The 21,356-nt window shown below is 42.7% G+C and overlaps 1 protein-coding gene across 2 annotated transcripts in view; it reads left to right on the top strand.

The window, feature by feature from the left end:
• Nucleotides 1-10,376: 10,376 nt before the first annotated feature.
• The window catches only part of Srpx (sushi repeat containing protein X-linked), an 86,521-nt gene continuing 75,541 nt past the window's right edge, over nt 10,377-21,356 (top strand). The window contains exon 1 of one of the 2 annotated variants that reach the window (XM_057759947.1): nt 10,377-10,591. In XM_057759947.1, coding sequence (XP_057615930.1) covers nt 10,486-10,591 — 106 coding nt within the window. In that variant the 5' untranslated portion in view covers nt 10,377-10,485. The remainder of the gene's footprint in view (nt 10,592-21,356) is intronic. The other variant, XM_057759948.1, reaches the window with a different exon arrangement.

Here is a 21,356-nt window from a genome sequence, read left to right as displayed (position 1 = left end):
GAGGCAAGTTGGTGGTGTATAGTGGGTACCCAGAGTCCAGATTAAACAGAATTTTCTTGCCTATGTCCAGAGTTTTTCTCTTTAATTCATAAACAAATCAGAGTCCTAAGCTGGCTAGTGGCTCTGATTCTACTAAGTGGAGAGTATACTAAGGTTGCAGAAGGAGCAGGAATGGATGCAGAGAAGCACTTAGGTGGCCATGGATGGCACTTAAGGTGAGACAAGATTGGAGCTAGCATTGGCTAAATGAGTTGCAAAGAAGCTGGAGACACAGTTGGACCCAAGCACTGTAAGGAAGAAAAATCAATGGGACTTACAGATGGGCTGGTGAGTGGGATGAGTGGAAGGCAGAAGTCAAGGGTGGATTGTAGTGCCAATCGTAGAGCTACAGAAAAAAGTAGATTTGAAATGTTGAGGTTCGGTATACATGGAGTTAGAGGCAAGTTTAAACAATCAAAATGAATATAATCAGTAGAATCAAGAACACAGATGTGAGCCTAACTATACACTTTGTGAGTGTGTGGTGTCTAGCTAGTAATTAATGGCATAAGTGTGCATAAGATAATGGAAAGAGAATATAGAGAGTCTTTCTTGTACAATACCTTTGATGTTTTTCCAGAGAATGATGGCTTGCCAAAAAGAATACAGAGAGGATAAATAGTATACTTTGCTTTTGACGGCTTAAAGCTGGTCATATTGCTAGACATGGTGAGTTGTTCTCAATGGTTAATGCTCTCAAGAGGTATTATAAGAGTGATGATTAAAATATTTCTACTGGGGTCAACAGTATACAGATCATATCATAACAGCAGAAGTCTTTTCCCTTAGGAATATGATGTGTAAGTTATTGTGCCAACTTTTCCAGGTAGTAATGACAGACCAAAGAAACAATCCACTCAAGTCCAACTTGGTGAGTTTAATTAAGGTTATTTTTAAAAGCATTCATGAGGAGCTGTTTGCAGGAGCCTAGAAAAATTGGGAGTGGCTATACCACTGAGACAAATCTCTTCCTTCCCTGGCAACTGGTTAGCTGCTGGTAGATCCTTTCCCCTCCAATTTTGTACAGGTATTCACAGCTGCTGAGAGATCAAGAAAGCAATGACCATGCCATGTCCTAAAGACAGCCTTTCACAACAAAAACAGGGAGTTTGGACTGCTTTGGGTGTAGCAATGAGGTTCTCTCTCTCTCTCTCTCTCTCTCTCTCTCTCTCTCTCTCTCACACACACACACACACACACACACATATACAAGATTAGAAATATGTATATACATATAACAAAATTGACCTTCAAATTCACACCAATGTAAATTATTCATATCTATATCATATCCCCCTTTAAATGTAAAAGAACATTTATAAACCATATTTGGGAACATGGGCGCATGTATGTGTGTGTGTGTGTGTGTGTGAGAGAGAGAGAGAGAGAGAGAGAGAGAGACATATATGTATTATATAACCCATTGAGAATAAGATATATACCGAACACTGGATTTCACAATATTAGATCATATGACCTAAAGACATCATGGTATATTCCTTTTTATAAGAAGGGAGCATGAGGAAAATGGGGATCTTATGTCATACAGACAAATGTAATTTGGACCCACAGTCACCATGGGCAGAGGTTGGATTTAGAGAAAATTATGGAAACTTTAGGCAGCTATTTGAAAAATATTCTGTAGCATGCCAACAACGATCACTCAAAATCTTTATTTGGCTTCAGTGTGTTCAACTCTGTGCAAATCATGCAACCGCTTCATGCATCAACTTTGCTTCGACTCTTTATTAGGATCAGAGAAAGACTGATCCTTGGAAAACACTGGGAACAAAAAGTCCCACAGGATTTGGCTAAATGAAGCATTTGATTAGTTATCATTAACAACATGATGCAAAGCCAGGAAGGACTATTAACTCATTGTTTTTTAACTTGGCTTTGGTTTTGCACTTGGCTTTAGCCCTCAGAACTCTGGCCAAGCCACAGTATTTCTGTGTCCTGTCTTCTCTGAGGATGTCCCAATGAGTCAGAGATATTCCACAGCCAAGGAAAGTTTTTAGGAAAAGAAAGAGAAAAGCCATGCACACAAGCATGAGTAGCATACAGAGGAAGCAAGATGGATGGAGTAAACGGTGATGTATGTTACCGTTGTTGCAGTTGGAAGCCCCTTTAAATATTCTTGGATGAATTTTCTATCATAAGACCCAGCTTATGCTGACTTTTGAACTGATTACACAAAGGGACACCAAATTTTTCCATCTCCTCCAAATCATCGTTCTTTGTCATAAGGTTTGTTACTTCCAGCAAACCCTTTATGCATGAATCACCATTCCAAAAAGCTAAGCCCCCAGGGATAAACTAAAGCATCACCAGAATTAACAAAGCTTAGGAAGAGCAGGGAGTTTAGGCTGCCAACTGAAGATGGTGGAGCGGCCATCCTGCAGAAGGCTGTATCCTTTCACCTGCCTGTCCCAGCTTGTCTAGTACTTCTGTAGACACCTGAGCCAATCCTGTTAGACCTAGAAATGTGTATGTGTGTGTGTGTTTCTGGGGGATGTGCAAATCAATAATGATATTTGTGTTGAGACATATCTTTGAGATAAGTCTGTATGCATGAAAGTCCTTTTCAAGTTCATAGCCTCAAGGGCACGAATTATTTCCTCATTACCATATTAAGCTATTTCTGCCCCTGAAGTGTTCTGATCTTTTGTTTCACTGCTATTCTGATAAGAAAGAGGAGTAACTATGCTGTAAACCAAATTACAACCTAAGTTCAATGAAGTCTTTGGAGTTACAGTGCTCAATCTTTAATGAAGAAGTCATTTAGCCTACATTCCTTCACTTTGTTCCATTTTTCTTTTCTCCTTTCTGGCCCTAGATAATACTCCCATATGTCCTTTGTCTTGAATCACGTTCTTTTGTACTTATTTCTTCAGGTCATACCTGGAGTCAAACTGATATGAGATTCAGATGTCTTACCACCACTAAGATGAAGAAATTAGTCCTCGCCATACTTTTCCGGTCTGGCTAGCCTATTTTCACCCAACATTTTCAAGGATTGCGTGCACTGTGATTAGGACAGCTGTGACCTTCCTATCAAACATTTCAAATCTCTGACCTTTCCCCATTCTTCTATTGAATTTCAATCGGTCTGTTTCCCTAGATAGCCCCGCGTGGTTGTTCCACTTGCATTGTAATATTGACATGTGTAAAATTAAACGCATTTTTCCTTGATGCTGGATCCTCAATGGCTTCAGTACAAAACCGGCCAGAAAAGCACAATCCTAAGAAGTACACAAAGCCAGTCTAATATGCATGTGTTAAAGGCAACTGCTTTCACAGAACTGTGACAACTGGCTGATCAGGCCTCTGTATGGCCATTGTCTCTGAATATTTTCACGGGCGAAGCTTGAAGATCAGGGGAACAAACAGTGGGGCAGAAAAGACAATCTAAAGTGGAGGAGATCCAGAAGAGGCCAGAACGGACAAGGATGAGTGGGGATGCCACAAGGAAGAAATGGCAATCATGACATTTCTCGTTTCTGGCCTTAGTGGTGAGGACATCTAGCAGAAGTGGGATTGCATTTTGTCTTAGAAATTAAAAGCATAGTATGGTCTAGAAGTCTGAGCCACTTCAGGAGGATCTATGGGGGAAAGGGTGGTCATTTGCAGGCCCAGCTGTTAGTTCACACCGAGGAGGTGGCGATTAAGCAGAGCAGGACCGTGTGCATTTCAGAGTGCTTCGCTAATGGTTTCAAAATCCCCGGAAATCTCCCCTGTGGCTGATCCCAATGGGAAACAAACAAGAGAGTGAATTCTGGGAAATGGACCTCAACTTAAACAAGTTGATACCATAGAAAACCATCGAAATCCACCCCTAGTCAAACTGGAGTCCATTCACATCCAAACATATAGTTAATCTCTGAACAAAGATAATATTAGGCTCTTCTGCTGCCTGATTCATTTTTTCCTTATACAACTGAGAAAAATTCTCCTTCCCCAAAAGAGATTACAAAGTTCATTTTTATCTCTGAGTCATGCTCATTTTTTTTCCACGCTGATTCAGACTTTTCCTTTGAAATCCTGTCCCTTGCATATTTAAGTTGTAATGTCTTAAGTAGGCTTCCTAAGATTTTATTTTGTGATATGTAATAAGCGATGAAAATTGAAAGGAAACAAAAGTATCTGGCTACTATGTATGTAAATATGTTTGCATTAAACCAAGGAAGAAACACAAATATGATATTCCTACAATACTCGGAAGCTCGCAGATGATAGCAGCAAGTGTTTTCTTCCTGTATTTCCCTTACTCTTATTCTTTTGGTTTTCAGCAAGTACCTCAGTTGTTCATTGTTTTTTCTTTGATGGATGGACCCAAAATATTGTTCCTGAAAGTTCTAGAAATATTAGCAGTCTTGTTTGAGTTGAATTATAATTTTCTGTTGATTTTAATATACGACATGGCATTATTAAGAGACACAATCGAGAATTTTCTATATTCCAGGCATGTTGGGTTATACACCTATTGTGTAATAATTGCAATTTTGGGGAAAAAATTTGTGTAATAATTATCTTTGGGAGCCTTAAACACCCTATCCAGACAACAACTTTCTTTCCTGCTTGTTAATTCAAAGCTATGCTGTCCCTAGAGTGGCCAGCCAATAGTCTCAACATTCATGGAATTTGTGTTGGTCCCTTTGAAACTACAGTCTCTTGACTGGCAGATATGGGAAGGTACATTTTGCTAGCAGATCATTAAAGGTAATAGGAAACTCCTATTTTCTCTCTCTTCCTTTCCCTACACTTCCCTTTCTCTTTTCTCGACAGTATTCCTTTATGCAGCTCCTTCTGGCCTGCAACTTGAAAGTCTTCCTGCCTCCATCTCTCAAATTCAAGGAATGTACTGTGCACTGACATGGTAACTCTCCCACTTTCAACCTGGCCTCCTAGATTTATGAATATTGGCTAAGTGAGAAGCAGCATAGAATTCTAACTCAAAACACATTGTCTAGAAGACATTGTTTAGGCCTGTAAGGCGATGGCCTCTATCTCATGCCCAAACTATGTCTTCAGAGGACCAGTCTGCATCTATGAATCCAGGGTAATGAAGAACATGATAAAATGATAAAACCCTTATATGAATATGGCCCATGACTGAATCTCATTTGTTGTGATTTGAGTTTGAGTTTGCTATGAAAGTTCTGTTTGGTAGAGGATGACAGTGAACAAGGCATTCTCAATCTATCAGTTTATAAATGCTAGCAAGGAAGTCGGGACCACGAGGGGTGCACCCACCCACTGTGACAGTGGAACTGATCTATTGGGAGCCCACCAAGGCCAGCTGGACTGGGACTGAATAAGCATGGGTTGAAACTGGACTCTCTGAACATGGCGGATAATGAAGGCTGATGAGAAGCCAAGGGCAGTGGCACTAGGTTTCGATCCTAATACATGAACTGGCTTTGTGGGAGCTTAGCCTGTTTGGATGCTCACCTTCCTGGACCTAGATAGAAGTGGGAGGACCTTGGTCTTCCCGCAAGGCAGGGAATTTGGACTGTTCTTCAGTATCGAGAGGGAGGGGGAATGGAGTGGGGGGAGGAGAAGTGGAGTGGGGATAGGGGAAGGGGAGTGGGGGGAGGGGAGTGGGGGAGGGGCAATATATGGGAGGAGGGGGAGGGAAATGGGAAACGGGGAGCAGGTGGAAATTTTAATTATAAAAGAATAAAAATAAATAAAAGAAAAAGATTTTGTGAACTTTATGGCAGAGAAGGAATAAAAACTGAATATACCAAAAAAAAAATTTTACCTTCTTTCATTTCTCCTTTCTCCATGTGCTTTCTTCTTTGTCCTTTATAAAAAAGGTTTTTTTTTTTAATCTTTACAAAAACATCAAATCAACAGTTTCTGAAATTGTGTCTACTTTCTCTGCTTTTCTGAGGTTTATTTTTATATCACAGATATGCTTTCCTTTGAATCTTCAGAGTGGACATATTCTCGATTTCTTGTGGTAGGTCATTCTAAGTATAAGAGAAGAAAAGTCTCTTTAGCCAGAAGATTGTAAACAGGCCTTATGCTTAGACTATCCTTAATTACTTTGTGCTTGCCTTTGGGCATTTTCACCAGAGCTGTCTCAGAACTGGGTTTTGAAACAGAAACCAATAAGCCCAATACTAACCTAGCTCGCTCAATCTTGTATTCCTTCATCACAATTCCAGTAGGCACATGTCAAATCACCTTGTACTTCTATTCTTTGTTCTTGGAAAGTCTAACACAGTTTGCAGTTTTTATAGGTGCTTCTCTCTGAAGTATCCTGTACTAACTGCAATAAGTACAGAGGCATAGAGTAAGACTTTAGAACCTGTCATAACAATTTGGTAGTCATTTGATATCTGAGAAATCTAATTTAAAAATATTCATTTTTAATTGTACATCATATTTTATTTTTATGGCAGATCCATTAAACAATTTGTCTCTTAGACATATTCAGTTAAAGAATCTGGCCATAGCTATTTAGCTAAAACATACTAAAATCAAAAGTTAAGACATCCTATCAGTTAACAGTAAATTATTATGACATATGTAGTAAACACAGTTAGCAAGAAACTGATCTGCTATAGCCATAAATCTATTTCCCACGCCCAATAATTTTAGCCAAATATCAATGCAACATATCATGGTAAACTCCTCTTATGGCCTTATACTTGGTTTCTCACTTATTCCAATAAGAGCCAATGTTTTGGGTTTGTATACAATGAAGTGCTACAAAACAAAACATAGGATCATTATGGTAGATCTGAACGTGATGGAAATCAAGGAGAAGTTCCTGGTTTTTACCATCATGACAATGCACTTTTTTAAGGAATGGTGGGCGAGTCACTTAAAATTTTTTTACCATCCATTTATTGTGAAAATATGTGGAAAGGGAAAAGGAACCAAAGATTGCTTTGAGAAAATGCGGAAATGGGGATGTGTGGAAGACTGGGTGGCATAGGGAGGATCTAGCCTTGACTTTGACTTTCTAGGCACCCCTTTCCTGCAGTGTGTGGATGACTGTCAGGTTCTCCTCCAATGCTATCTCTGAGTGGACAAGTTCAAGAAAAAAAATGGGGAGTGAATCTTGGCAACCCATTCCCTTTGTTCTTCAATGTGACCCATTCTGCCATGGGCCAGGGAATATGACTGGTGTTGAATTCTGCCTCTTGACACTGCAGATGACTGTTGTGTCTGCCAGATCCTGATGTCTGTGTTTCTTTCTCACTCCCTCTGCCACTTTGCTCAGGGCTAGAGAATTCTTCAGAAGACAAGACAGTTGTCTCCATAATCCTGAGGTGTCTTAAAGTTTTCTTGTGCATAACTCTGCTACAGTGTTGCTGGTAATACTGTGAAGGTCCTTTTCCCCACCTAGCTAGGGGCCATACGTAGCCCAGAATGGTCTTACATTCACAATGCTCTTGCATCAGCCTCCTGAGGGCTGAGATTTTAGGTGCACGTGATCATGTCAGCTGCGTATTTTCAAAAACACTTTCAATTATTTATTTTTATAATGACAAAAAGGAAATATCACCTGCTTAAACATTTCCCCTATTAAGGGATATTGATATGTACAGAAACCACTAAAATTTTGCTACTGTGCATATTGCTAAATAGAAACTTTACACACACCTCTTTATATGCTTGATGGAGAAAAACACTCGATTTCTAAAGATTCTTGGATTTTTCATGTATGGTTGATTTTTGAGATCTCAAATCTCAAATCATATTTGTCTTTTTATGCTTTGAGGTTTCAAGTCAGTCTTGTATTCCTGCAGTGCATGTATCTGGAGATTATTTATTGCCCTTTTAGCTTCATGCTGCAGACCACAATGCCTTTTCCTCATTCACTAATAGTAACGCAGCGTCCATCTGGCACTCTCTGGGTGGTTCTTTTTCATTAAACCAACTCATTATTCTATACTTATTTGACAGATTATGAACTTACTTAAGTATTGTATTGTCTATCAAGATAGTGTTAAATGGGTTCATAAACTCACTTCCTCACCTTCCTTCTGCCCTCATGCCTTCTGTCAAAATAATAATAATAACAACAACATCAACAATAATGATTACTGAAAATCTAATTACTATTTGGTCTGGATAACAATGTAAGAGACAAGGTCTCCCTATGTAGTTCACGTTGGCCTCAAATTTGTGATCTTCCTGCCATCACCACATCTGGCTACGCTGAGTGATTCTTACCACTTAGTATTTCATTTCCCGTGGCTAAGACAGATTCAGGTGATAGGAGAGAGCCAGATATTCCTTCTTTTTTTTTTTTTTAAAAAAAAATATTTATTTATTTATTTATTATGTATACAATATTCTGTCTGTGTGTGTATGCCTGCAGGCCAGAAAAGGGCACCAGACCCCATTACAGATGGTTGTGAGCCACCATGTGGTTGCTGGGAATTGAACTCAGGACCTTTGGAAGAGCAGGCAATGCTCTTAACCTCTGAGTCATCTCTCCAGCCCCCAGATATTCCTTTTTAATGAATGCTGATCTTCATGAAGAGACCACACTTTAGTGGCCATGTCAGAAGAGGAGGCCACTGGACAAGGCTAACTCATACCTGAAATTTGGGATGCACATTAACCCTGGCTTGTGGACCTAGAAAAACTGTTCTTCACTGGTAGCAATTTCTGATATGTGGGACATTTGATAATGTCTCATAGTGATTGTTGGTTGTCACAACTGGGGTTTGGGGGCTGCTCCCGGCATCTGCTGTATTGGTGCTGAGTATACTGCTATTTACCCTTTAATGCTCCAGGAAGCCCTTTCCTAGGAAAGAAGCCTTCAGCCCCAAATGTCAGTATCACCCAGCTTGAGAAAGCCTATTTCACAAGCAGTGCCTCTGAGCAGGGAAGAGTGAACAGGTACACTGGCATTGCCTCACATCCCTGAGGATTCTGATTTCATTGGTCCAGACTAGTATCTTAAATAGTGTTATAATGAAGCTCCTTTGGGTTTCTGCCAGTCTGTGGCAGGACTGACAACTACTTTCTGAAAAGTCTGATCTGAGAGATGTCACAGAAGGGTTCAACTTTCCCCATATCTTGCAATTGGAAGGTTACTGAAGGAAGTAGCATCAATGGCAAAACCCAAACTAGGTAGGAAGAAGTTTTCTCAAATACCGGAGAGGGCAACATAGAAGCCCAAGTTTGGGGCTTTAGTGAGAAATGGAAAAGGCCCTTTTGAATAAACAAATTAAAAATCTGGCTCCAGTCTACCTCACCCCCAAAAAAACATAAAAGAAAGAAAGAAGGAAGATGGAAGAAAGAGAGAGAGAGAGAGAGAAAAGAAAAAGAAAAATCTCTTGGGTTATTGCTCCCAAAGACCTTGGCCTAGCAAAGGGACCATCGTGGCAAAGAGAAAGATGTAGTTCTGCAATGGATATGATTCTTGTCTAGTCACATAGCTCTTTGATCCCAATGGCAACTAGCTGGGCTTTGTCTTCTACAAAAGCCTTAAAAATACCCTAGCCATCCTGGGAGCAGCCTAGAAACCCTATTCTGATGCCAGAATGTCTCCGTGCCTTCCCACAGGGTGGAGCCTCTGGACTAGTCCTGCAATTCTTCGAGGTGGTTTACAACACTGGAGATGAACGGGTCTGAATGCAGGAAACTCACTCCGAAATCTGTGAGTTTGTAGGTAGGCTGAGAACTTTCTGGGCCTTGTGTGCCCTGTCAGCTGACCTTACATCCCATTCTAAAAGGCAACATAGAAGGCAGTCACCAAACCTCGACCTTGATTCATTCCTTTGCAAAAGAGAAACGTAAAACCCTGTATGTAGTATGGACCTTGGAGCTAGTGGAATCACACACCTTGTTTCCAAAACCAGGTCTGACCATAACAAGCTTGTGAGTGGCTGTTGGTCTTTTCCTGGTACAGTAGGCATAATAATAAACTTTGTGCATAGTCGTGTCAACCCACAAATGTGGCCATGGTATCCAGCTTCAGAGGGCAACTCTGAACTCCTGGCTTGACTTTTATTCTATGTTACCCACAGGGACTTTAGCCTTGAGCATGCGTGGATTCTTTCTAAGGGCCGGGACCCCGAGGTCATGGAGACACTAGCTTGTGTATTGAAGCTAATGGGGCATGCAAATGAAGCAAAAGATACTTTTGGATGTCATGGGTTTCTGGGTTCTCTCGCTGGAGACCTCTGACTCCGAGAGGAACAGCAGGGTTTCCAGAAAGAAGGGATGGAACAAAAAGAAGGGGTGGGCAAATGGTGGGGCGTGGAGCCCTGAACCACTCTGTTCCAGGGAGGAGGAGGAGGAGGAAGAGGGGCAGGCCCCAGACGGGAGGGAGGGAAGAAGGAGGCCGAGGAGGAGTTTTCCAGCCTGGCCTTAACGCCTCTGGCTCACTACACAGACCCTTGGTCTCCTGGACTCCTCCCGCCCCTTAAGTGCCCTGCACAGCTGGCTCAGCGAGGGAAGCGCCAGCTAGCCATGGGGAGTCCTGGTCTCCGGCCTGTGCTCTTTCTGCCTCCAGCGCTGCTGCTGCTCCTGCTGCTGCTGCTGCTGCTTCGCGTCCCGCCGAGCCGGGGCTTCCCAGGTAGGAGCTAGAGGTGGGGGTGTCTCCCCAGCGGGGCATCTAGGAACCTTGGAGCCATCTACTGACACCGTGGCTCGGAACAGCGAGAGGGAGGTGTGGGGGCGCCCTTTGTTTTCTCTGAACTCAGCTTTCGCGGTCCCAGGGAGCGGGTAAAGAGGAGTGGGGCTCCCAAGTGGGTGCATGAGAGGGAGTACTATCCATCCGATCATGCAGCTCCCGGAACCGGAGCCTGAGCACCTTCTGCTCCCAGGGCTCCGAGGTTTAAAGTAAACCCTCTTAAAGGCTACGACGGGAAAGTTTGGCCACAGTCTCATTTCTTCTTTCTCACCGCACCGCGTTGCTTTATTTTATTCATTTATTTTGCCTCTTAAAGTTTTGATGGCTGTCAGCCCTCTGGGTCGGGCAGCTTATTTTTGGAAAGAGCCATATCTTGGTTGCCTCTGAAGCTGCCAAGATTTCGCCAGCCCGAGGAGGAGCCTTCATGCATCCGCTTGTCCTATGCCCCCCCCCGCCCGAACTCTACTCCACCTCCACCGACCCCCCCCCCCGCCCCGGGCTCCATACTCTGGAATTCCGAGAAAGTTTGCTTCTCTGAGGGAGAAGTGCCAACTGAGAGTGGTGACATGTGGCATGCACTTGGTTAGCACCAGGGAAAGTGGAAAAGGCTCAGGGTTGTGCTGGAGGGCGTGGTCTCCAGCTTCAAGGGGACCCTGGTATTTACTGGGCTTTTACAGTGAAGGGAAAATTCTCTTTGGAAATAAATACCTGTTTAAAAATCTTTAGTTAACGTCCTCACAATGAAGTCTTCGGTTAACAGAGAGCTTCAGAGTAACATGTCATGCACCCCTGTGACCTTGGAATGAAGTCAATCTTTGCAGAGGTTTTAAGCTTTCTTTTATTAGAAAAGTGGTGACATAAATTATAAGGTATGCAAATACTTGCCTATGTGCTCGACATCACTATAGGCAGTTTAAACTTGGGGCCTGAGAAGAAACCTCCGGAACTGAGATAAAAGGAGAAGGAGTTCCCGGCCAAGGAGCTGGATAGATGTAGATAGAGGATATATTTTCAGAGTGAATGGATGAATGACACGTGACTTAATAGACAAGAACATTTGTGCTTTGAGCTGACGTATGCAAATTTGAAGTTTTGAAGGAAATGATTAGGGGCAAAATGCAAAGGAGGCTTTATCTCCTCCATTGCTAGGGAAATAGCATTTTGTGATGGTGGTGTCCCCACTCCTAACTTCTCGACAACAATTGCGTTAAAAGGAGCTTAGAGAGGAAGAAGAGACAGTCTAAATGAAAGAATCTCAACTTCTGGTCCAGCCTGTCCCAAGCAGATGCCCCTTTCTTTTTCATATGCTTTTCCTCCTCTCTCTTGCCCCCTCCCCACCTCCTTTCTCTCACTGTCTACCCTTACAAAGTTGAGCTTGCTGCCCAGCCTCAGACACTCACGGAATCCTAGATTGGCTAGCGCAGGTACTTACTACTGCTTATGTTTTGGGGATTGCCCTTGGCTTTCTAGGCTCAGCTGGACAGCCTGCAGGTCCCTCCTCCCTCCCTCAGGCAGTCACCAGGTTCCTCTTTGCCACTGTTTCTGCTGATTCCTAACCTGGCATTCAGCTTTTCTCAGCACTAAGGAAGCATTTCTCTGGAGCCGCTCTATTTTTTTTTTTTAAAAGCATATTTCTAGACCGTTTCTTTTTAATTACTTATTTTATTTTTGATATAGTATAATCACACCCTTTTTGTTTCCCTTTCCTCCCGATCCAAACCCTCCTGTATACCTCAACTCCTGCTTTCTACACTTAGAATACTTACTATTCAGCTGGAGCCTTCTCTTGGCACATCTCAAAGGAGTGTCTTAGGAAGTGAGCTCTGCCGGGGCTGTTGAATCCCAACAGAGGGGATTTCAGTACAAGTCAGAGATTATAAAAGTCTGGGGGAAGGGAAATACACTAGACTTGTACATCTGGAGACAAATTGCATCAGCTGGGTTCACTATTAGCCGTGGGGTGACAAGTTTTAAAGGTTGTCTCAGAGGCACTCCCTCAGTCAGTGGACATCATGTCTCCAGGAAGAGCCAGTGAAAGAATTTACGGTCCCATCAGCACCCTAATTATGTAACTCTCTGAGCTCTTATAGCAAGTTTGTCAGGGAGGGGGCAAATCTTTCCCTTTCCTACTCAGAGAAGCTCTCAGGAGTTCTTCCAACCATGAATTTGGTGCAGCCTTTCCAGGCCTCTGATGTATTCTTTGCAGTCTAGCAAAGACTGTGTGTCCACAGAAACCCACAGGAAGCTAGTGAAGTGCGCCTAGCAAAGTTGCCTGTGTTTGTGTTTGGAGCCTTTGAAGGTATGGGACTTTTCATTAATTCTATTCTGAAATGGATCTCGAAAGCCTCTGTATGTCTCCGAGTTTGGAAGTTCACTCTACCTCCTGCAAACAGAGCTGAAGGTGAAGAATGAACGCTGTGGCCACGGAGAAGGGTTTTGTGAGTTTTCCTAGTACTGTAGAAAACTGGTGAAGTGCTATAGTTTTGTTAGTTAGGAAAACCTAAAGCCACATCAGACCATGGCAGTCAAAGCAGTCTTCAGAATGGCCACATTTGGAGATAAGTGTTAGGAGCCGAGCACCTGGCTCAGGCTCTACAATTAAGGTCTCACCAGAAACTGGGTAGAAATTTCTATTTGTGTTTAAAGCATATAATCAACTGACAAAATTACTCTGCAATATAAAAAGAGCTATGCTAGAGAGAGGAGGGCATTTGCATCTGGCATTGTCTTTGTTGAGAACACTTCCCCATAGTAAATTGTTACCACTTCTCATCCAGATTTGTGAGTTGAACAAGGTACCAGACACCATCATTAAGACACGGATTTCAGACCTTCCTGCCTCCTGAGTCCTTGCACCATAATCAAAGTACATCCCTTCACCCCTTCTCATCTACATGATGATCATAACAATCTCACTGTTAGTCTCTGTGAAGTTAACTCATTGTCCTTTTTGACAGCCAAATGCTGGTCTTTTAAATGGTGTGTGTGTGTGTACATGTGCATGTGTGCAAGTATGTGCATATGTGTATATGCGTGTGTGTTCTTGTAGAAACTAGAAGTCAGTGTCAGGTGTCTTCCCCCGTTTCTTTCCATTTGTTCTCTGAAGCAAGGTCTCTCAGGGGCTCACCAACTGGGCAAGACTAACTGGCCAAAGAGCTACAGGAATCCCCCTAGCTTCTCTTATACAGTGCTGGGATTGCAAGTGTATGCCACCATTCCTGGCTGTAATCCTTACTCATGTGTGGCAAGCACTTTAGTGATTGAGCTCTCTTCCCAGCCCCTAACTGGACTAATTTGTATCCCATATTCCTCTACGCAAAAACTTAGAGCAGTAGCTTCCCACATCCACTCTCATGTGGAAGATTCTCCATTATGTTCAGGGGGCTAGATGGTCCCAGCACAGTTCTCAAGTGTTCAATCTTGAATACCTATAACCTAGTCCATATGCACTACATGGCCCTATAGCAATTTAGTTTTCTTTCTTTGTAGATGCCACTGCCTGCACCCACCCAATGAGTGACCCACCCAATCATTCAACCGTTCAAAATTCTCCCCATTATCTACAACATCCACACTTGTATGAAATTAACTGACCAGTCCTCCCTCCTCCCTCCCTCCATCCCTCCTTCCATCCCTCCCCTTCCTGCCCAGTCATGGGAATGGGACACATGGCCTTGTGCATGCTACGTATGTGTTCTGTGGCTAAGTTACACTCCAGCTCTTGTAATCATTTCTGCATCACCGAAAGGGAAACCTCCTGTCTTTATTTAAAAAGCACAGTTCCTTGTGGCTGTTTTGTGGTTTTTATCACACATTCCATGCCTTATAAGTTATGTACTCCTGTTCTAGACTCCGAGTCCCTAAAAACTACATTTGTACTGTGTTTCACCCTTATCTGTATTTCTAAGAATGCTTAGCAGAATATCCACTGCGGGTGGATATTTATGCTTATGGAATTTGATGCACCCTGAAACTCTGATGATCTGCAAGAAGGGTGCATGGGTAAATGCGAATTTGTGCCACCATGAATATACATACATAGAAACTATGGCTTGCTGGCTACAGAGGTTTATTTTAAATTCATGAGTACCCTCTGGTGAAGCAATAACGGTCTCTGTTGGGGGCTGTAAGATGAGAGACCGAGTGCAGGCATGAGTTGGAGTTTGCATTTATTTTTGTTGGCCACTTCATTCCATATCTTTCCACAGTAGTTGAATGGTTTTCTTAGTAAACACACATGTATGTGCCACATCAATTCCCCTTTCAGTAAACACAACTAAAACTTGTAATTGAAAGCAAAGGGAGTTTCAAGAGGTTTACTGTTGCCAAACTGTAACATAGTTATGATTAGCATTCAGATTGAAGAATCTCTTACAAAATAGCAGAATGAATAATTGCTTCTTCAGTTCTGGTTTGTAGGGAGATCCTCGAGCTAGCCTTTCCATCTTTAACTGTAAGAGTTCAGGACTGCCAGCTTTAGTGGGCCTTAGGCTTTGAGAGGGACAGCTCCTCTCCTGGGACGTTTACATGCTGCTCTGAAACAGAGTGGGCTTCTGCCTTCTCTAATGAAAACTGAGCTAAACTCAGAGATTTACTTGATCAAGTGGCCATGAATGATGAAGAGGTTCTGTGCTTGGAAAAGGGGGCTAAGCAAGGTACGCAGTTCCTTCTTTGCAGCGGTTTACTGTCTTCTGGGGAACCAGGCACAGTTACCTAGAGTGGCCAATGCTGTAATGTAATGTGTGATGGGCCTGGAAGCACTGAGGAGTTGTGCAGTAACTTGATCTGCATGTTGAACGAAGGCTGATGCTTGGAAATGCTGCTGCCTAGATGGTGATGCGAAAGGCCCACAGTTGCATTAGAATGACTTTGGGCTTCACTAAGTTGAAACCAGAACTCTGGGCAGCTATGTCCCCCATGGGGAAAAAATTCCTATGCCAATTCAAATCCACCATTCACTAGATCATCTTCTTGTCTTTCTGAGCTGTGTGAGAAATATGAACACTTAACAGGCTAAATAAATAAATAAACAGATAAGTATACAAAAGATGAAATTACCAAAATAGGAGAACTTTTATTCAACCAATGAGTAGGTGGAGGTGGCCTATCTAGTTAATGCCAGCTATACAGTTTCAAGTTCTCCTCATTTAAAATGCAACACTAGGCTTAGTGTAGATATAGCACATCTGACGCCCTAAGCTCAAACTCCAGCAGCTCCCGCCACAAGTAAAAATAAATGATAAATAAAGATAAAGTATCAAACAAAGTAGATATAAACATAGATTGAAATTCTTCCCTGCCCTTCATTAGCACAATGCCTGAGATCCAGGGGAGCATACTGAGTCAATATTGGGGATATTGGTTGTCTGAAGTAGCTGTGAACAAGACCCAAATTATTAGATTTTAAATATCTTTGTGGCATTTACCTAAGACACTAAGCTAAGAGATTTAGAAACTCTGGGAAGCTTAAAAGTTCTGAGAATTTCACATAAAAGGAAAGTTTGCACCACAAGCTGCTAAGCCGCCAAGCACTTCAGGTAATAATTGGTTGCACCTGGATCTTAAGAGCGCATGACATACTCTGGCCTCAGGAAGCTCAGGAACACACATTCCTCAGCCAAATGATGCATTCGCCCATAATTCTTAGCTAATCCTGGATGTTCTCTGTGCGGTTTTCTCCAGGAAGAAGATAAATGGGGTTGGACCCCATGACTTAGATTATCCCAGAAACTTGGAGATATAAATTGTATATATTTGTTTAAAAACCTTTTTTATTAATTAATTTTTTTCATTTATTTCACATTCTAATCGCAGTTTCCCCTCTCTCCCTCCTTTACTCATGTCCCATCACCCCTCTCCCCTCTGACGCCCCCACCCCATCCACTCCTCCGCTGTTTCTGTTCAGAAAGGGGCAGGCCTCCCACGGGTGTCAACAAAGCATGGCATATCAAGTTCAGGTGGGATTAAGCTCCTCCCTTTGTATTAAGGCCAGACAAAACAAGCCAGTATGAGGAATAGGTTCCCAGAAGCCAGCTCAAGAATTTGGGACAGGCCTTGATCCCACTGCTAGGACTCCCACAAGGAGACCAAGCTGCACCACTGGCACACATATAGAGAGAGTCTAGATCAGCTCCATCCAAGCCCCCTAGTTGTTGGTCCAGAGTTTGTGAGCTCCTATAATTCCAGGTTAGTTCATTCTGTAGGTTCCCTTGTGATGACCTTGACTCCCCTGGCTCGTACAATCCTTCCCCCATCTCTTCAACAAGATCCCCTGAGCTCAACCCAGTGCTTGACTGTGGATCTCCGCATTTCTTTCCATCAGTTACTGGACAAAGACTCTCTGATACAGTTAGGGGTAGTCACCAATCTGATTACAGGGGAAGGCCAGTAAAAATGTCCGGTGGAAACGAGAAGACAAGAGATGCAAAACGAACCCACGTAGGAGTTTATTACAAGAGGTTGTGCTCAACGGGCCGGGGAAACAGTGTGGAAGGAAAGAGTAAAAATGGCACGTCCAGCTTTTAAAGGCTTCCTAGCACATGCGCACGAGGGGAAAGGCGTGCTTATGTCAGACGCTGATGATGGGCGACTCTACGTCTTGCACCAGCATACAGGGGCTTTTGCATCAGACGCTGATGACGCAGATGGCGGGTGACCCACGCATGTGCACACAGGGGGTACATGCACCTGCTTTAGAACCCGGAAGTGCAGCCTTACGGGTGGCTAAAAGAATTACAGCCAGCCGGGCGGTGGTGGCGCACGCCTTTAATCCCAGCACTCGGGAGGCAGAGGCAGGCGGATCTCTGTGAGTTCGAGACCAGCCTGGTCTACAAGAGCTAGTTCCAGGACAGGCTCCAAAACCACAGAGAAACCCTGTCTCGAAAAACCAAAAAAAAAAAAAAAAAAGAATTACAGCCAGTTCAGGCACCCTCTCCACGACTGCTAAGAGTCTTAGCTGGGGTCATCCTTGTGGATTCCTGGGTGTTCCCCTGGCAGCAGGTTTCTCCCTAACTCCAAAATGCCCCCCATCAAGACATCTTTTTCATTACTCTCTCCTCCATCCTGCCCCCAGTCTTTTCAATCCCTCATGTTCCCATTCTCCCTGTTCCCCAATTCCCCAGGAGATCTCTTCTATTTCCCCTTCCCAGGGAAATTTATGCTTCCATTTTTTTGGGCATGCTTGTTACCTAGCCTCTCTGGGGCTTTGAATTATAGCCTGGTTTTCCTTTACTTTGTAGCTAGCATCCACTTATGAGTGAGTACATACCATGTTCATCTTTCTGGGTCTGGGTTACCTCACTCAGGATGACTTTTTTCTAGTACCATCCTTTTGCCTGCAAATTTCATTATGTCATTTGTTCTTTTACAGTTGAGTGATTCTCCATTTTCTTTATCCATTCTTTGATCGAGGGGTATTTAGTTGAGCAGGTGTCCTTGTGGTATGATTGTATATGCCTAAAAGTGGTATAACTGGGTCTTGAAGTAGATTGATTTCCAATTTTCTGAGGAACTGCCTTATCAATTTCTGAAGTGACAGTACAAGTTTGCACTCTCATTAGAAGTAGAGGTGTGTTCCCCTTACTCCACATCCAGCATCAGTGTTTTGGCTCTTAGCTTAGCCATTCTGACAGGTGTAAGTTGGAATCTGAGAGTTGTTTTGATTTACATTTCCCTGATGGCTAAAGATGTTGAACATTTCTTTAAGTGTATCATAGACAGTTGAGACTCTTCTGTTGAAAATTCTGTTTAGATCTGTACCCCGATTTTTATTCTTTTTTATTAAGTTTATTTTTAAAAACAATATTTTCTAATTTTACATACCTATCCCAGTTCCCACTCCCTCCCCTCTTCCCGCTCCCCCCATCTTCCACCCACTCCACCCTGCATTCACTTCTCAGAGAGTCAACAAAGTCTGACACACCACTCTGAGGCAGTACCTAGGCTCTCCAGCCCATATCTAGGCTGAACAAGGTATTTCTTCAAAAAGACTGGGTTCCAAAATGCCAGTTCAAGCACTATGGAAAAATCCTGATCCCACTGTCAGTGACTTCCCCAGCCCATACAACTGTTTCCCACATTCGGTGGGTCTAGTTTGGTCCTTTGCAGGTTCCCTCAAGATCAGATCAGAATCAGTGAGCTCTCAGTAGCTCAGGTCAGCTGTTTCTGTGGGTATGCCCATTAGGGTGGAGAGATGGCTTAACTGTTAAAGGATAGACTCGCAACTAAAATGTACTCCAGGTTTTAAGTAGGTTTTCTGTTTTTTTTTTTTTGGTGTATATGTTCTTGAGTTCTTTATGTATTTTGGAAATCAGCCCTCTGTCAGATGTGGAATTGTGAAGATTTTTTCATATTCTGTAGGCTGCTGTTTTGTCTTATTGACAGTGTCCTTTGCCTTACAGAAGCTTCTCAGTTTCAGGAGGTCCCATTTATTAATTGTCAATCTCAGTGTCTGTGCTACTCATGTTCTAGTCAGGAAGTTGTATCCTGTGCCAATGCATTTAAGGCAACTTTCCATTTGTTCTTCCATGAGGTTCAGTGTAACTGGATTAGTGTTGAGGTCTTTGATAAACTGGGACTTGAGTTTTGTGTAGGGTGGTAGATATAGATCTATTTGCATTTTTCTACATGTCAACATCCACTTATTCCAGCACTATTTGTGGGAAATACTTTTTTCCCTATTGTATAATTTTTGCCTCTTTGCCAAAAATTAAGTGTTCATAGGTGTGTGGATTTTTGTCAGGGTCTTTGATTCTATTCTATTGATCCATGTGTCTGTTTTTATGCCAATGCCATGATGTTTTTACTACTATAGCTCTATAGTAGAGCTTGAAATCAGGAATGGTGATACCACCAAAAGTTCCTTGATTGTATGGGATTGTTTTAACTATTCTGAGTTTTTTGTTTTTTCATATGAAGTTAAGTATTGATCTTTTGAGGTCTTTGAAGAATTGTGTTGGAATTTTGATTGGGATTTTCTTGAATTTATAGATTGCTTTGTTAAGACTGTCATTTTTACTATGCTAATTCTACCAGTCCATGAGCATGGGAAATCTTTCCGTCTTCTGGTATCTTCTCCAATGTCTTTCTTCAAAGACTTAAAGTTCTGGTCTTTCACTTGTTTGGTTAGAATTACCCCAAGATATTTTATATTGCTTGTGGCTATTGTAAAGGGTGTTGTTTCCATTATTTCTTTCTCAGACTATCATTTTTATATAGGAGAGCTACTGTTTCTTTTATAAGTTAATTTTGTATCCAGCCACATCCCTGAAGGTGTTTGTCAGCTGTAGGAGTTCCCTGGTAGAATCTTGTAGTCACTTACGTATACTATCATATCGTCTGCAAATAGCAAAGTTTGACTTCCTCCTTTCCAATTTTTACCCCCTTGAATTCCTTTTGTTGTCTTCTTGATCTAGCTAGAACTTCCAGTACCCTATTGACTATATATGAAAAGAGTGGACAATTGCAGACTTTTCGCTTGGCTTTCAAATATTATTGCATTGATTTTTCTGTCCTGTTCTTATAGTTCCCTGTAGTGTGATTAGTCAAATGTACCAGGATGCAATGTTTTCTGATGTCACCATCACAATGTCCCTCCAGTTGTGTTTAGTGGACATGTCTTCAATGAAGTTGAACCCTAGTGTCCTCTAATGATTGGCCTTGGTCTGTGATTTACTGTATGGATGGCTGAGCTGAGTAGCCCTGCCTAGTTCTGGCTTCCAGGAATATTCAAGAACACTAGTTAAATTGGAGCCACAAAGTGAGTGAGAATCAAGCCAACAGTTTTCAGGCCCATTGTGGACTGTTGAGGAAGTAATGATGTTGTTCCCATCCCCCATTTTCTAAAACTCAGCTCCCACATGGCCTTATGGGAACTCTGTAGTCACACTGTCACTGACTCAGTATTTGTCAGACCCAGGCTCCGGTTCCTCCTAATGACAGTGGTAGAATGCTGTTTCTTCTCAGATTTTGACTCAGCTGTTTAGGTAGCAGGATCATAGTCTTTCAGTATTAGCTATGTGTAGATCTAATGCTCTCACCCATGTAGAGTCTTACTAGTTTTTCTAGTGTCATAGCTTAGCAGGAAACCTGTCTCCAAAGGTTATGATGTCCAGGAGGGAATGCTTCTGGCCAGCTGCAGCCCACCCACCTGGATGGGTTTCTCAGTCTCTAGCTAGATTTCTGCAGCAGTTTCTTTCTTTCCTACCCAGGTTCCCCGAGCAGTCTGCCCAATTCACCTACTGTTGTGGTTCAGGCAGTGTGGATGCCTTCAGACAGGACCTCAGGCAGTGTGGATGCCTTCAGACAGGACCTCAGGCAGTGTGGATGCCTCAGACATGGGATCATTTGCATTTTAGGGAGGCGCCTCCCAGGCCTGGCCAGTTGCTGTGTCTGGAGTCGCATAGGTGGCTGGGAGTAGAGCTGCAGTTAGTGCTCTTGGAGGTTGGCATCTGAATTTGCATTTGGTGTAACCACTATATATTAAGCTCTTTTCTGGGCTCAAGAACTAGGCAAACTAGACTAGATTATGCAGCAGCACCTCCTGAGACCCCATGGGCAGTAACTCAGCATCACTAATTATATGAATCCTTGGGAGAACTCTCACTCATCCATCTTAGGTTGAACTTCTTGGGTATTTTTCAGTATTTTTGAGATGCTCCCCAAGGCCAGCTCTTGATCTCTTTTGACGACATTAGGGTCTCATATGCTT

Source organism: Chionomys nivalis, chromosome X (genome assembly GCF_950005125.1).
Source record: "Chionomys nivalis chromosome X, mChiNiv1.1, whole genome shotgun sequence".
Lineage (NCBI taxonomy): Eukaryota > Metazoa > Chordata > Mammalia > Rodentia > Cricetidae > Chionomys > Chionomys nivalis.
Note: the sequence above shows the minus strand (reverse complement) of the source record. Positions and strands in the feature narration are given on the sequence as shown.